At 49.8% G+C, this 15,535-nt stretch overlaps 4 protein-coding genes across 4 annotated transcripts; 1 reads left to right on the top strand and 3 right to left on the bottom strand.

Moving 5' to 3' along the window:
- Positions 1 to 6,594: 6,594 nt before the first annotated feature.
- PV10_08811 (uncharacterized protein) lies at positions 6,595 to 8,921 on the bottom strand. Its single transcript, XM_016373888.1, has 3 exons — positions 8,775 to 8,921; positions 8,433 to 8,716; positions 6,595 to 8,376 (listed from the first exon to the last, which is right to left on the bottom strand). The coding sequence occupies exons 1-3, from the start codon at positions 8,794 to 8,796 to the stop codon at positions 6,868 to 6,870; spliced, it is 1,815 nt and encodes a 604-aa protein (XP_016220799.1). The 5' UTR covers positions 8,797 to 8,921; the 3' UTR covers positions 6,595 to 6,867.
- A 243-nt stretch (positions 8,922 to 9,164) lies between these two features.
- On the top strand, positions 9,165 to 12,211 carry PV10_08810 (uncharacterized protein). The gene has a single exon (XM_016373887.1). It carries the CDS (start codon positions 9,498 to 9,500, stop codon positions 11,274 to 11,276), a length of 1,779 nt encoding a protein of 592 aa, XP_016220798.1. The 5' UTR covers positions 9,165 to 9,497; the 3' UTR covers positions 11,277 to 12,211.
- Positions 11,266 to 12,980, bottom strand: PV10_08809 (uncharacterized protein). Its single transcript, XM_016373886.1, has 2 exons — positions 12,306 to 12,980; positions 11,266 to 12,193 (listed from the first exon to the last, which is right to left on the bottom strand). The coding sequence occupies exons 1-2, from the start codon at positions 12,605 to 12,607 to the stop codon at positions 11,473 to 11,475; spliced, it is 1,023 nt and encodes a 340-aa protein (XP_016220797.1). The 5' UTR covers positions 12,608 to 12,980; the 3' UTR covers positions 11,266 to 11,472.
- Positions 12,981 to 13,250: 270 nt separating this feature from the next.
- PV10_08808 (tRNA uridine 5-carboxymethylaminomethyl modification enzyme GidA) lies at positions 13,251 to 15,510 on the bottom strand. Its single transcript, XM_016373885.1, has 2 exons — positions 15,362 to 15,510; positions 13,251 to 15,308 (listed from the first exon to the last, which is right to left on the bottom strand). The coding sequence occupies exons 1-2, from the start codon at positions 15,466 to 15,468 to the stop codon at positions 13,349 to 13,351; spliced, it is 2,067 nt and encodes a 688-aa protein (XP_016220796.1). The 5' UTR covers positions 15,469 to 15,510; the 3' UTR covers positions 13,251 to 13,348.
- Between the last annotated feature and the right edge of the window lie 25 nt (positions 15,511 to 15,535).

Here is a 15,535-nt window from a genome sequence, read left to right as displayed (position 1 = left end):
CCAGCTTGGTCGATGTGGCCGAGGGCCGCTAATTGACCGTGCTTCGTGTACGTGCCACAGGTTGGTAGCTCATTCCGGATACGAACCAGCGTCGTTGCCAGAATTCCAATCCCTGTCCCAAGCTAACCCTGATAAATCTAAGGTGGCCCACTATCCTTGCTCTCTGTCATGCATGGAATCTCTTCCATAGGGCTCCTCATCAACAAGAGTCCGGCCAGGGGGCCGGGTTGTCAATTCACTCCCAGCAGACGACGCCACGACTAACATGCACTTCGTCCGATCTGGCCCCGATCGTCGCCCATATGTACACCCTCTGATGAGACTGGCCTGGCCGACTGGGACTTCCATGGACGCCCCATCGATATTATAATTCTCCACTCAACCTCAGCATATCCCTGCGAATCCGGATATATCAGGAAACTGCTATGATTCGCGCGAGGCTCGAGCATCCGAGAACTGCAGTTGGGTCTTGTAGCGGCCTATCTGTGCCTACGAGTCAGTGCAAGGTATTTGCTCAACATGATTGTGTTGGCAAAAGAGCCGACTTGTCCTCAGTCGGCTATCGAATTTCCCGAGCCGCTTCTGCTGGAACCATCAGTGGGGATGAGAGGCCACCCAGCGTTGCGTCATATGCATAGTCTTGCTTGAGACTTAGGGATCCTGCCTACGAGTACGAATATGCGCACAGCGATTGCCCATATGCGTATGGCGCACACATTCTGCTTACATAGGTGTGCCTTTGTTCAGTGCCGGGCGTTCCCTTCTGCTCTCCGTCTCGAGGCATATCGTTTCTTCTCGGGGGGTTCCCTGGCCAAGGCCGATCAGCCCCTGGCGGATTACTTGTTGGAGTAATGTTAGCCTGTGCCCATCCAGCTTGTGATTGAGATTTTCTCTTTGCGCCTAATGAACCTCGTTAGACAGGCTTGCCAGGCTTTGTCCTTGGGTGCTGACGGATCGCCTATCTCCACACGCTCCGTCAGACTCTGTCCAAAAACTCAAGACTTTTTTGCCGTCGGATCCCGCTCCTCGGATCCTGTCACGATTTGGGGTCTCTCCCGAGTCAGTCAGCCGTTTGTTGCTCAGTCGCACCTGTCCACGCATCCAGGATGCAAGTCTGCAAGGTGCTCCAACGATTAGCCTAGTTTGTGATGAACGGAAGTACTACCGGGACTTGGGAGCGGGTTTCCATAGCTGGAGACATGCATGTGGCTTCGAAGCATGCTTCGGTGAATTCATGCTTCCAGTCCCTGCTAGCCTATGAAGGCGGGAAGATTGTCGGCTTCTTTTCGCTCGATGGCTGTGGACTAAGTTCTCAATAACTCCCAGCGTGTCAAAGTTGTTGGTCGCCAAAGACTTAGACCCTACTCCATGGCGCTGACTCCTTCTGTTTATAATGATGGAAGCACAAAAGCCGGACTACGAAGCATTTTGACAAAGCTAGCAGTCTTTGGGCCCTAGGCTTTCTCTGGCCGTTACTGACCGGCAACCACGCAAATTTCGGTGGTTTTTCCAGGTACCACCCCAGACAAGGTTTCGTTTGTCGGGCTGACACATGTCGTGCCACGGTGCCTGCACCCGTTCTGAAGAACTGACTTCTCGGCTGGGATCGGGACTAACGCAAGACATGGAAGTTTGAGGCAGATATGGTTTGCCAACGGTTAAGTAATGGGTGCCCACCAGAAGAGCCCACCAGAAGAACCCGGCCCATCTTTGGTGCGTGTTGCGAAATTGGGCTACCGAGTGCTACGCAACCCAAGCAAAGGCGTAAGACGACAAGTTGCAGGACAGGATACTAGTATGCGTTTGGGCCCTGCAGCCGGCCGCTTCTGGTTGCGAAGCGAATGAGAAAAGATCGGCACCCATTGGAGCATGCCCACACACTAATAAAAACAACGATACCAAGACGACAGTCTTCTTGAATATGGTGGGCATTACAAGCGGTTCAGCCATGCCTGGATTTAAGAAAGTCTGACGTGGGCTTTTGCCCAATCCACTGGACACCCTGACAGCGGTGCGTGCGGGAGAGCATGCCGCATCCGTGAAGCAGATTTCTGCAAGCTCTTGGCCGTTTTGAGCTAAAGAGGCTGGTCTCGATAGGCCCAAGCCCTTGTGGGAATGGAAAATGAATCCCTCGGCAGAAAGGGCGGGCTAAGACAGTTAGAGACAATAGCCCCCAGGACCAGCTAGATGGTTGGATTTGTGACGAGTGCACAAGATCGTTAGACTGGTACCAAGACAGACTACCCTTTGTCCCTGACGGGTGGACAGCCTTCAGTTGACGACAATAAGGGCAAGCTCCAGCATTTTCTGCCGTCATGGTTGTCTTGGTGGCCCAGGTGTGCCGTGTGCCCCATGTTCTACGCTACAAGTATGGGGATGGGAATTTCGCTTTCCCATCTTGAGTGGAGGACAATGCCATGCACATGTGCTCCATACAGACCACCAGGATGAGTTGCTCCGCGTGGTCCTCTTGGCTGGGACCAGGTCCTACATGCGTTTGCAATAGCCTGTAGGGGGAGAGGTTGGTGTAACACCCCATTCTATTTCCCTTGGGCAAGGGTTCCATGGCGATGGACCATGGCTAAGCATAACGTGACCCCAATTCACACGCGAATCATACTCTTCGGCCATTGTATAGGAGACCTTTGAGCTATGGAAGCAGCTAGTGAGCGAGGATGCACTGGCTCAGGCAGTATCAATACACTGGTCTATACGACCTCAGGTACAGGGACCAGATCCAGGCATTGTTTCAGCTGGTCGTGTGTGAACGATTCAGATCCCTGGCAGTCCGACAAAGCCTACTAAGCGACTGTTTCCGGGCACGTCCCGTCATGCTGGCATCTACTCCGTACGAATCCTGGCACTCGATCTGACACCGTGTCGGACCCAAATCAGGGTGGTCCTTGTCTATCACTGGCCAAGTCATCCTTGTACTTGAATAATACTACGTACTGATCCCATGTGGAGAAAGATTCACATTTTGGATGCATGTTATAAGGACATGAGAAGCCGATCGACAGATCCATGGTCCGCGTGCATGAGTCTTTTTCTTCTTCAACGGAGATCACGGAGTGTCATACCACTCTTTTTTCTTCATATTGGCTTACTCATGTACTTTTTGCTCAAAAACACGCCGAGGCTTCCCTGTCACAGGGATCGGCATGCTGCATTGGGTGTTATCTACTTAGGTACTTTTGCTGTGTAAATATTGACTGCTAGGCTGACAGCATGCCCAACGTACCCTTGTCATGTGCACCGCGCCGCCTTGTCGTATGTGTCGAGCTCTACGACTTCTGCATCGAGACAGACATGCGGGATACGATCGGTTGAGATTTGGGGGATGAGTAAACTCGGTTCTTCGGCTTGAGGTACGAGCGTCTTATGCGTTCAATTCCGCGGCTCGCGGGTCATAGTGCCCAAGCTGCAGACCAAATCAGTAAGGATTGGTCGGCTTTGCGGGTGATGAGGGTCCATGAGTCATGTCACAAAGCACTCCTCTACAGAGTACTACCGTGTTTCCACCATGTGGTTCTTCGCTCTGCATGTCGATATGTTCTCGACTCGACATCTGCTCATCGTTTTACCGAGACGATGAGACAAGGACCTCTGTGAAGAAGATCAGATCACATGGCCGACCCATTCCGACCTAGTTGGACATTCTCTCTATAGAGGACCCTGCAGGAGACATGCTCATAGCCTGCATGATGTCAGCCTTAAAATGTACGCTCCTATGTCCAAAATGGCATCTTGCAATGTAAGAGCTTGAGAGGTGGTCATTTGAACCCGTTTCATGATCATTTTCATGACTTTGACCTTTTCGGTTGGTGATGACGGTCTCAATAGCGAGAAGCGGTCATGAGAACAATCGAGAAACAGGCTGGCTCCCCCTTATTATTAGCCGCGGCCCTCGAACCCCAGACCAGACACTAACACTAGGCTGGTCCACAAACAACATGCAACTCGAAGAATCGTTCTTTTTTCCCAACCCAAGAATTCTATGCCAGTCTTTTCTCCTAGACTTATTTTGATGCTCCCAAGAGATGACATTGAAATAGACTTCTCAAGAGTCAAAACACAAAAAACACACTTCCATCGTTCCCCACGATGGATCGGCTGGCAAAATGTCTATTAGAGTTGTGGCATGGGCATATTGGGCCTTGTCACTACTGCCACGGGGCTCCACATGGATCAGGTGTCGCCTAATATTAGGCTCCAAAGCCTAATGAACAGACACTTTTGTTGTCTTCTTGTTTGGCAAGCCCCGGTCGCGTGGGTGGGTGCGCCCCAAAGGTAGCCGGAAGACAAGACTTTCAGGCCTTATATACCCTGTCCATCAGCCCTAAAGTTCGAACTTAGGGGGTTCAAGTCGGGAGCCTCCACAGGCGCATAGAGTTTTGGGTACCCCCGAACCTCCTCCTGCTTACCCCTAACCTAGTTTACTAGGCGGTGCCGGCGGCTTGGGTCACCTCTCTCCCTTGTCACTCTACCTGGTACCTAGGTACCTAGGTTCTCTTCAAGGGATTATGGGTGCTCTGGCCTACAGTTCGAGGAGTAAACGATTAACCGTGCCTAGGCGAAAGAACCGCCAAACAACAAACGCGCTTGACCTATCGACCTCTGAGAGCCCCGGCCCCTCCCCTCCTGTGGTCAGATTTTAGGCCCTGGGCGCTTCTCGTATACTGTTGAACGTTCGTTTTCGGTGCAAAAAGTCAAGCATTTCGCTTAAATCTGGTGCCTGTTCGGGCCCGAGAGCCCTCGTGCCGCCCAAACTCAGTCACCCAAACTTTGACCAAAAGTCAAACATCTCCCTAACTTGAGTCTCCTGTTTTTAATCTTTTGTCGACATCTTCTTGTTCTTCGCTTCTTCCCTCCGCCGTCGAAGTTAAATCTAAAGATGACGAAAGATTTGCGATCATCATCCATCTACTGTATGTACGTAGATGCATGCATATTCTGCATGGAACTTTTGTTTTGCATTCTTTTTTTATCTTTTGTCTTTTTTGGTGGGTTTTTGGTGGTTGGACAATTAACATGGGGTTTCGCCCGTCATAGCCTCTCACCCAACTTGGGTGCACCCGGATGCAAGCCCCTCGGCCCCCGGGGGATTCCTTCAACTATAGGTACTTACCGCCCATTCCCACCTATTTTTCTTCTTTCCCGGGGCTTTTGCCAGTACGGTTGTGTGACCCTACTTACTGGCACCTGGCAGGTGTCGTCTCAGCCTTGCAGGTGCAACTGCAGCCCTGCACTTTAGGTACCTATGGTAGGCACTTACAGTGCCGAAGGTCAATAATTATTCATTGTTCCCCCAACCCAAACTTCATCCGCTCATCGTTTCCCTTTATCCCCAATCCCCGTCGTCCGGCCCCCTCTAAGGAGCACCCAATTCATATGCGCACTCGCATTGCGCACTCACACCTTACACTGCATGCAACCGAGATATCTCATCTCAGCACCACAGCAGATTTTTCTTCGATTCTAAGTAAAATGACTCATGTATCTCCAATATTTCGATATCATACACACTGGAAAATATGTTGCTCTCCTATGTGTAAATCAATCATGGACCACTATAGTACCTAGCATGAACTCCATGGATTCAACCCAAGGCTTATTTATAATTATTATTATGATTTACGCGCGTTACAGTACGCTTATTTGTTCCCTCACTCATTCACTCAAGTCCCGCTCCGCCACGCCACGCCACTCCACTGAGCCAGACAAGCCAGACAAGCCAGACCATCAGACATTCATTCCCTCATGTACAGTAGGTAGGCATATAGCTAGTCGACCTAACCTAACATGAAATCCATGTGAATCAACAAGTTAATGATAATTACTACACTTGTAGGTCCTAGTTTTGTTAGTAACTCAAGTTGTTACTGCTAAGTTAAGTTCATTAAAGTTCAAATCCGCAGTCCGCTTGAATTTAATCTACATCCATTGGTCCTCCGTGTAGAGTGGCCGACCCAATATGCTACCTAAGGTATGCCATACTAGGTTTGCAAGTTCAAACGTAAGGTATTCGTGATTTAGTGGTTCGATTTCTTCTTGGAGGACTTTGAACTCTGTTTTCTGCAATTAATAACTCCAGGGGGGGGGGATTGCTTTGGGTTGTTGAGATAAGATGATGTGGAAGGGTGATCTGTATATACATCCACACAGGTTTATATCCTATCTAACTAAATCTCTCCCTTTCCTTCCTTAAATCAAGTCTCGATTCTCGATTCTCGAGTCTGCACACGAGCATCCTCCAGAAACATCTCTTTTCTTCACTCGCGCACCGACCACCCATCCACCCATCCACCCATCCATCTATCTCACTTCACCTGATCACACTTGATATCAGCACCAACAAGAAGAGAGACAACCATGGAAACCATCACAATCATTTTCTTGTCGATTCTGGGTTTTGCTTTCTTTCTTCTTGCCACTTTGGGCTTTGAATGTGATTGTTATCGGTTGTTCTCGATCGTAAAGATCGGAAGATGATTTTATCGTTGCGGATCCAAAGAAAGGAACGGCTGAGGAGCGACAGAGGAATGGACGAAGGAAGACCTTGTCGATGCAGATCGAATCATGCACACCTAGCGATCACTTGTCATTGTCGCATTTTTTAGCGGTGATCAACTCGGAAGGGTCTGTTAGGATAGCGGGAGTATGGATGGAAGTCAATTCGTCGAGATTGTGTTGGATTATGAATCATAAAAGACCTTTCTCTCCACTCCTCGTAATGTTATCCGATTGCCGCCAGGGCTAAGTGGTTGGTGAAAATATGAGAAGAACGCCATCTGTGAAATAATGCTTGGGATTTCGTTAGGTTTGACATAAACACCTTCTGGAAACAATCCTTTCCAAGCCAATGTCTCATTTACGAGCATTCCTTTGCCTTAGATTCGGGGTAATTCCATCACCTGAAATATCAGCCTGCTGTGTTCGGTCTGCTGCTTCTTGTATCGCGGTGCCACCATCCACATGATCACCCTCTGTGCTTCCGATCTTGAGTCCTTTTGGTCCCATCTTCAGTTCGAACTGCTGGCCAAGTCTTTCCTCGATCGCTCTTCTCAAGCTCTCCCCACTTGGCATTGTGACTTTACTGCCTCGTCTTCTTCTTTCTTCCACCTCAAGTTTAATTTCCTCAATCGCCTCATCGATTTCGCGGACAGGATCCGAGGGCAGACCAAGAGATGGTGGATAATTGGTCTCCTGTGAAATGGTCTTGCGAACATATGGATGATTGCGTTTTTTGAGACGCTGGATGAGATAGCCTTTTGCAGGGCTTGCAAAGAAGGCTAGAGAGACGATGATGCCAATGACTGCGTAAAAGTAAACTCTCGCCCAGACGAGTATCGAGTCGTTGAAACCAAGAATGACAAATGGAGCAGTGGTGAAGCAGAAAGCCGTTTGGGTGATAAAGTAGCTTGCAATGTCATAGTAGATCTTGTACTTGGTTGGCTTGGTACCATCGGGCGTGAGAAAGAAGGGTCGAACATATCGTCGAAAGTTCTTGGCCACGGTCTGAATGAACGCACCCAGAACAAAGGTCAGATAATATCCAGGATAAAATCCATGCCAGAAGGCCGAGGTAATGAATGTTGCCAGGGTGGCCCTAAACCCCGGTTTCTTGCCCTTTGGTGTGACGCGAAGATAGACGTAATTTCTCAGCCATTTGTTTGTGTTCTTGTTCCAGGAGTCAAGATATGCGCGCGAGTTTTGGGCAGTTTCAATACCCCAAGCGTCAACATTCTCAAGTCGGTCCCAGCGTGCTTTGCCGGTGATAGGATCTGTTCCATTGTATCCCAGTCCGGAGAGAATGCAAGCGCCTTCAGTCATTGTCCAAACAGCGTAGTACTTGAGGCGAGAGGTGAAGCCGAGCATGTGGAGGATCCAGACCCGGCGAAGAAAGGAACAAGACATATACTTGTCACTAAGAATGAGGGGCACATTATACCAGGCCGAGAACTTTAGATAAAGGACAAGCCACACCAAGCCGGTAACCAACTTGTACATCGCTGGAGTGCCGGATCGTGGAATCCTCCTCTTTCCTTTTGTGGGGGGAGCTTTGGTTCCTGGGGGAACATCAAACATACTGGTCTGCAGCCACCGTTGGTAGTCGACAAAATCAAAAGCCGGACCGGTCCAAAGGCTGGGGAAGAAAAAGACATAACCTGCATAGTCGAGTAAACTAGGGATTGTGTACACGGCTCGATCCTTTTGTGTATCTGTCATGAGTTTGGGGTCTAGTCGGCCGTCATGGACATTCCAACCATATGATGAGAGCTTGATGACAAGGACCATCTGACCTCCTGTGATGTCCACTGCGCTCGGGTCGTTCAGTCTTTGTCTGACTATGTGAGATATTGACATGTAACCCATCTGCGAACGAAGCTATTAGCAATGGTAGTTGAGCGTCCAGGGATTAGGGTATGTACCAAATAGACAAAGTTCAGCCATGGCATGAGACTACCATCGATCCATCTCGTAATGGCATATGTTCCGGCTGCAGAATATAGGAATGTTCGTAGGCCATCGTGGAGATCAAAGAGGCCGGTGAAGAAGAACAAGGAAACGGCGACGATGAAGAGGTTTTTGTACTGAGGCCTATTGTCGGGTATGCGTTTGAGGAGGGCAGCGAGCGGGTAGGAGACGAGGAAACAGAATATCAGCTTGAGCTCGTCGGTAGCAGCACCAATGGACTTGGAAACTGCTTCGAATGCTTTAAAAAAATATCAGTCAACTGATCACAGAGGATGGGGAATCTTTGGAATTCTCACGAGCATTGAGTCCCGGAATCATATTGTCAAGACAGACAAACTGACGATGAGAAGAATCCACGAAGGAATGACAGTGAGGCGTTGCAGATTATAACGGTCGAGTCGTCGTCATTGCTGTAATTGATATAGAGACATGAACGAAGCAAGGAATGTGAACGCGGCAAAAACGTGGGGAAGTTGAGGGACAAGATTCGAGGAAGGAGACGATGTCATCGGCCAACCCTCTTTGTTGACCCATGCGCCCGAGGGCCCGAGACAATGCAGGGGTTTGAGGGTCACTCTGGCCCCTCGCCCAAGTCATAGGTTGATCAGACTGCCAGATGGCTTCTCCAAACGACATGAGACCTGTTGTAAGTAGGTTGACTGATATTGCATCTCTCATCAGCTGCGCATTGTCGTTGTGACCAACTGCACCTGGTCTTCAGACCTTGGACGCGCCTTCCTTTACATTTTTGTCGCTCTTGCCTGTTTGTTGCTCGTGCAGGCACCCATCATCCACGTGCGCTCCTTCCCTCCTTCGCTCCTTCCCCGCCGCCAGACACATCACGACACCGACACCGCATCTCCATCGAACGCACCTCACCTCACACACCACACCGCATTGCTCGCAACATACCACAGCCGCCCTCTCAGTAATGATCTTATGATGTCAGCTATTGGCCTGGATTCCTCCTAATCTTCCCCCTACCATATTCCCCGCTGTCTGCCACAACTCGATTCGCCATGGATGTCGCAGCAGCAGTCCAGACCTACATCTCCAAAATCGCCGGTGTAGGCGAAGGGGCTGCTGCATCTCAAAGCTCCAAGATGAAGATTCTCCTCCTCGACTCCGATACCGTCTCAATAGTTTCCACCGCTATCACCCAATCCGCTTTGCTCAAACACGAAGTCTTTCTGGTGGACAGGATTGAGAATGCCCAACGAGAGAGAATGAGACATCTACGCTGTCTCGCCTTTGTCAGGCCGTCTCCCGATTCCCTCCAATATCTCATCGACGAGCTGAGAGAACCAAAATATGGCGAATACTCCATCTACTTTTCCAACATTGTGAAAAAGTCCTCGTTGGAGCGATTGGCAGAAGCAGATGATCACGAAGTCGTCAAAAGTGTACAGGAATACTTCGCAGACTATATTGTCATCAATTCCGACTTGATGTCGTTGAACCTCGCATTTCCCAAACACCGTCTCTGGTCCCACAGCCCCGATATATGGAACACGGACTCTCTCCAGCGTACCACTGAAGGCGTCGTTGCCCTGCTCCTCTCCTTGAAGAAAAACCCCCTCATTCGCTACCAAAAGAACTCCCTTATGGCCAAGAAACTTGCGACCGAAGTACGCTACCAGATCACTCAGGAAGATACTCTGTTCGATTTCCGGAAGCCTGATACACCGCCCATCCTTCTCATACTGGATCGTCGAGACGACCCCATCACCCCCCTTCTCACCCAGTGGACCTACCAAGCCCAGGTTCATGAGTTGATGGGAATTCACAATGGCCGCGTTGATCTCAGCGCGGTGCCTGATATTCGCCCAGAACTCAAAGAGATTGTCCTGACACAGGACCAGGACCCCTTCTTCAAGAAAAACATGTATCAGAATTTCGGCGACTTGGGCGGAAATATCAAAGAATACGTCGATCAGTACCAGGCACGCACAAAGTCAAGCGCCCAGATTGAATCCATCAGTGACATGAAGCGCTTCGTCGAAGAATATCCAGAGTTCCGCAAATTGTCCGGCAACGTCTCCAAGCACGTGGCTCTCGTTAGTGAACTGTCCAGGCGTGTATCAGCGGACCAACTTCTCGATGTGTCTGAGCTGGAACAATCTCTGGTCTGCAATGACAACCATGCAGTGGATCTCAAAACCTTACAAAAACACATTCAAAATCCTTCAATTCCGCCTGACAATAAAATCCGCTTAGTGGCACTGTATGCCATCCGTTACGAGAAGAGTCCAAACAATGCTTTGCCTATCCTCTTGGACCTTCTCACGACTGTCGCCGACATTTCTCCTAACAAACTGAGCATCATTCCGACGGTGCTCGCATACCACCACAGCCTTCAACCCGCCCCAGTTGCCGGCGGCTTCTCTGATCTCTTTGAGAGTGCATCGTCTCCCTTTTCCAACTTTCGCCGAAATCTCAACTTGAAAGGCGTCGAAAATGTCTACACTCAGCATTCGCCCCGCCTGGAAAATACTCTGCAAAACTTGATCAAAGGCAGACTCAAGGAATTGCAGTATCCCTTCCTCGAAGGCATGGGACACACCCGAGATAAGCCACAGGACATTGTGGTCTTTATGGTGGGTGGAGTTACGTATGAAGAGGCCAGAGTGGTAGCACAGGTCAATGCCAGCGTTCCAGGGATCCGAGTGGTTCTTGGAGGTACAGGCGTGGTGAATTCCGAAATGTTCCTGCAAGAAGTGGACGATGCCGTTGGCAGCTGGCCTGATCAACCGGCAACAACGGCAAGTGCACGCTTAGGGAGAGCAGTCGGACGATGATTGAATATGATGACGAATGTGCTGTCTAATATACATGGACTCTTTTGACAGTCTACCAGAAGACTGATTTTGAAGAATCGAAGACCCACCAATCTGACCATCCATGCTATCACCAATGATGCTCTTTACTGCAAGGAGAACGACTGCTGGAGGTCTCATGAAGCCAGGGTGTTATCTGCAGCGTCGAACCCTAAATTTAACTTTTGTTGGAACGCTCTTCTAGACCATTTTTCTGTCGCCGTTCACTTTCTTCCTTGCTCAGGATTTTGACCGCATCCTTGTTGCCGATATAACTGAGACCACTCCATATGGTAGTCGTGGCTACAAGACCACACCAGCCTTCGAAGACACCAACAAGGTTCCATGCTTCAACCAACGTCGTTGGCAATACCGGCAAAAGCATTGCATTACCAACCAAGAGTAGCTGCAAGAAGGTATTGATCTTGGAGATCTCTGTGGGGTGGACTTCTGCTGATGGGAGGGAAAAATCCCAGTAACGAGAGAAGGTCTTTGGAGGGGGCAGACTGATCCAGCGGAAATAAATGGCCGAGATGGCTAGAGCGACATCTCTTCCCAGAATGATGACACTCACCCATAAGGGGAGAATGCCTTGAACTGTCAGACTGACGACGGCGATGGTCATCAGGGCTTTGTCGGCCATGGGATCAATGACGGTTCCCACAACAGTTTGCGAGTTGTATCTCCGCGCGAGATACCCGTCAACGGCGTCGGTGACGCCGGCGTAGAAAAACAACGAAAGCGCGACGATAGGTTGAGAATTGATGACGAAATACCCAACCGCAGGGGCAGCAAGCAGTCGCGTAAAGGTCAGAAAATTTGGAAGGGTATAGATGTTCTCGTGTGTCGTTGGCGCGAGTTTTGGTAGCTTTTGGAGTATCTTGGATGGAGCTAGCGGACTGGTAGATTAAATCGTGCGTTAGCGATTATGACAAGCGATCCATGGTATCATATGATATTTGACGAAGGCGCTGCAAGGACTCCAAGACATTGAACGGAACGTAGACGTACCTTTTCTCCTTAGTCGCAGCCTTGACAGGATCTTTAGAGGGAGACCCTGATCCAGACGAGGCAAACCGAGCAGACGATGGTTTCGTGCGCTGCAGAGGGAGACACGTTGAAGCTCGTCGCCAGAGCGATGTTGCCGGCTGACGTGACCGCACCGGCAATGGGTTGAGAAATGAAACTGAAGCTGTGGAGGTCGACCACGACCGCGCCGAATGAGGACCATATCTGAAAGAAGATCCCTCAACGAGATGAAGTGATCGATGCGACATTCGCATGGCTGCTGATCTGCCGTTGAGATACATCATTGCTCTGCTCCGGCTTCCGGCTCACGGCGGCTGACCTCCCCAGTTCGACAAAGTCCAATAACCAATAAACCAATATTGTCGCGTGACTGATTCGACTATGAAGAATTCGATGCGGCTATCAACATTTTAAATTCCCGGTTCCTGTAGTCGATCGGTCCGGTCCGTCTTTTCGAGTCCCCCAAGTATCTCGAAAGGATGAAAACAAGACACGTGATGATGATACTGCTGCTGTTATGTTGGTACGGATGATAATACTCGATGGGATGTGCTGACACAATGTGTGTGACTTGGTATCTGTACAACTAGAAGAGACAAACAAAATGGAAAGGGAGACTGGTGCCACAGAGTCGATCAATCTAATCAGGCTGGTGGGTTGGGAAAGAAAAGAAATATAGAGGACAACGAGATCATGAAACGAGGTTGAGGTTCTGGATCGTGCCTGGGAAAAAAATGTCGTGTGTGATTGGTGGAGGATTTAGGAGAGTGATGACTAAGCGATGTTTTTTATTTGGAAGAACATGTATGTATCTGTGGAGGGAGCCACGCTAGGTGTTGATGAGTATTGAGAAATGGGGGAAGAGAAGGAAGGGAAGAAGATAGGGAGTTTGATATCTACATTTGGTCTTGAATGGCCAGAAGAACCTTAATATACAAAATTTCATTTTTCATATCTCTGCCCGCTCATATGATATATGATATATGATATATGATACATGCTGACCTTCTTCATACTCGTCTTGTTCAAGGCGTCGCCTCCAGACCGGATTGCTCCGTCTCATTGTTATGAGCTGCCTCGCTATCATCCGACCGTCGTTGTTTCCTGACATATGCCAACAAACGCAACGCGCCCGTTGGAGTCACACCCTCGACCCGTCTCGCCATACCGATACTTTCCGGTCTCACGAGCTTGAGGACTTCGATTTCGCCATAACTCAAACCATGAATCGCACTATAATCGATGTCACTTGGCAGTAAGAGAGATTCGTCGCGTTGAAATGAATCGGCTAATCTCTGTTGTCGAGTGATATATGGTGCGTAGTTACTTTCAATGCGTACTCTTTCCTTGATTCGAGTCGGGTAGGCGGCCGAATCGGTTTCTAGAGATGGAGTCGAATCTAAAAGTCGGTCCATATCGACATCTTGCATGCGAAGTAAATCGAACGCGGTGCGTTTGGTGGCGTCGACTCGTGGGTTAAATCCGTATTTCATCCAGTCTTGCGTCGAGTGGGACACGGATTCCAGTCGGTTCTGGAGTTCGGCCATTTGGTCGCGGGTTTCGGTGAAGTGTTTCCATCGTTGGTCGCCGACTACGCCGGCAAGTCGTCCTTTTTCTGTCAGACGCAGGTCGGCGTTGTCTGATCGACAACTCATTCGATATTCGCTTCTGCTGGTGAACATTCGATATGGTTCGGAGACGCCTTTGGTGATAAGGTCGTCGATGAGGATTCCGATGAATGCTTCTGCTCGACTTAATGTGAAGGCTGGTTTTCCGAGGGCGGACAATGCCGCGTTCAGACCGGCGACAATCCCCTGTGCGGCGGCTTCTTCGTAGCCGGTGGTGCCGTTGATTTGGCCTGCAAGGAATAGTCCTTTGATGAGTTTTGTCTGGAGAGTGGGAGATAGGTTTCGAGGATCGATATAATCATACTCTACTCCGTAGCCTGGTTGGAGCATTTTAACATTCTCTAGACCTTGTATTGTTTTCAACATGGTGTATTGTGCGTCAGCGGGGATGGTCATGCTCAACCCATTGGGATAGATGACTTTATTAGGTTCAAGACCTTCAGGCTCAAGCCAGATCATATGTTGAGGCTTGTGGCTGAATTTAATGATTTTTGATTCGAGTGATGGGCAATATCGTGGACCTCGGACTGTTTCTCGGATGTGGATTGTTTTGTCGAGGTTGGCCCTCACGATATCGTGTGTGGCTTCATTTGTGTATGTGGTCCAGCAGTGTCGTTGGTCTTCCGCGGGGATTTCCACTTTTTCGTTGAGGAAAGAGAATGGGTTCGGAGGGTTGTCTCCAGGTTGGATTTGAAGGGCTTTGAAATTAATCGAGTCGGCGTCGAGTCGCGGCGGCGTTCCTGTCTTCAGCCGTCCAAGGGTAAATCCGGCGCTTCGTAATGATTTGCTCAATCCAAATGTGGCAGCTTCTCCCAATCGACCGGCCGGGTAGGCTTCGAGGCCTATATGGATCTCGCCGCCCAAAAAAGTGCCTGTGGTGATGACCACATTACCCGTTGGGATGACTTGACCATCTTCCAATCGAATGCCAGTAATGCGACCGGTGACGACTTTGTCCTCAGGATCGAGTTGGTCCTTGGAAACCACAATATCCGCCACCTTGCCCTCAATCACGCTCAAATTTGGTGTTGATAGCATCTCTTCTCGCATATGTTTCTTGTACAAGTCTCGATCGATCTGCGCCCGCGGACCCCACACGGCGGGACCTTTTCTCATGTTCAACATTCGAAACTGAATCCCAGCTTTGTCGGTGACTCGTCCGGCAACTCCGTCCAAGGCGTCGATTTCGCGGATCATGGTCCCTTTGCCGATACCTCCGATGCTGGGATTGCATGAGCAAACGCCGAGATTCGAGAGGGATGGAGTGACGAGCGCAGTCCGGGCTCCTGCGCGGGCAGCCGCTGCAGACGCTTCGGTTCCTGCGTGGCCGCCACCAATGACGATGACATCGTATGGCCTGCATCATGTCAATAATTTGCCCGTAGTTGGAAATGATGGGGTTGTCTTTACCTGACGGCGTCTGCTACAGCCGCAAAGAATCGCCGCTGCACCATGCGAGACCGCGTGCGAGATGTGTGACCCCAAAGCCCAGGAGGCCGGGGAAGTAGTAGTCTCATTATGAGATGGATATGGTCAGCGCAAAGATGCTCGCTGCTGAGTGTGTCTGGCGAGAAATTGTGGCTG

This window comes from Exophiala mesophila, assembly GCF_000836275.1.
Source record: "Exophiala mesophila strain CBS 40295 unplaced genomic scaffold supercont1.6, whole genome shotgun sequence".
NCBI lineage: Eukaryota > Fungi > Ascomycota > Eurotiomycetes > Chaetothyriales > Herpotrichiellaceae > Exophiala > Exophiala mesophila.
The sequence above is the reverse complement of the archived record's forward strand: the minus strand, read 5'-3'. Positions and strand labels throughout refer to the sequence as shown.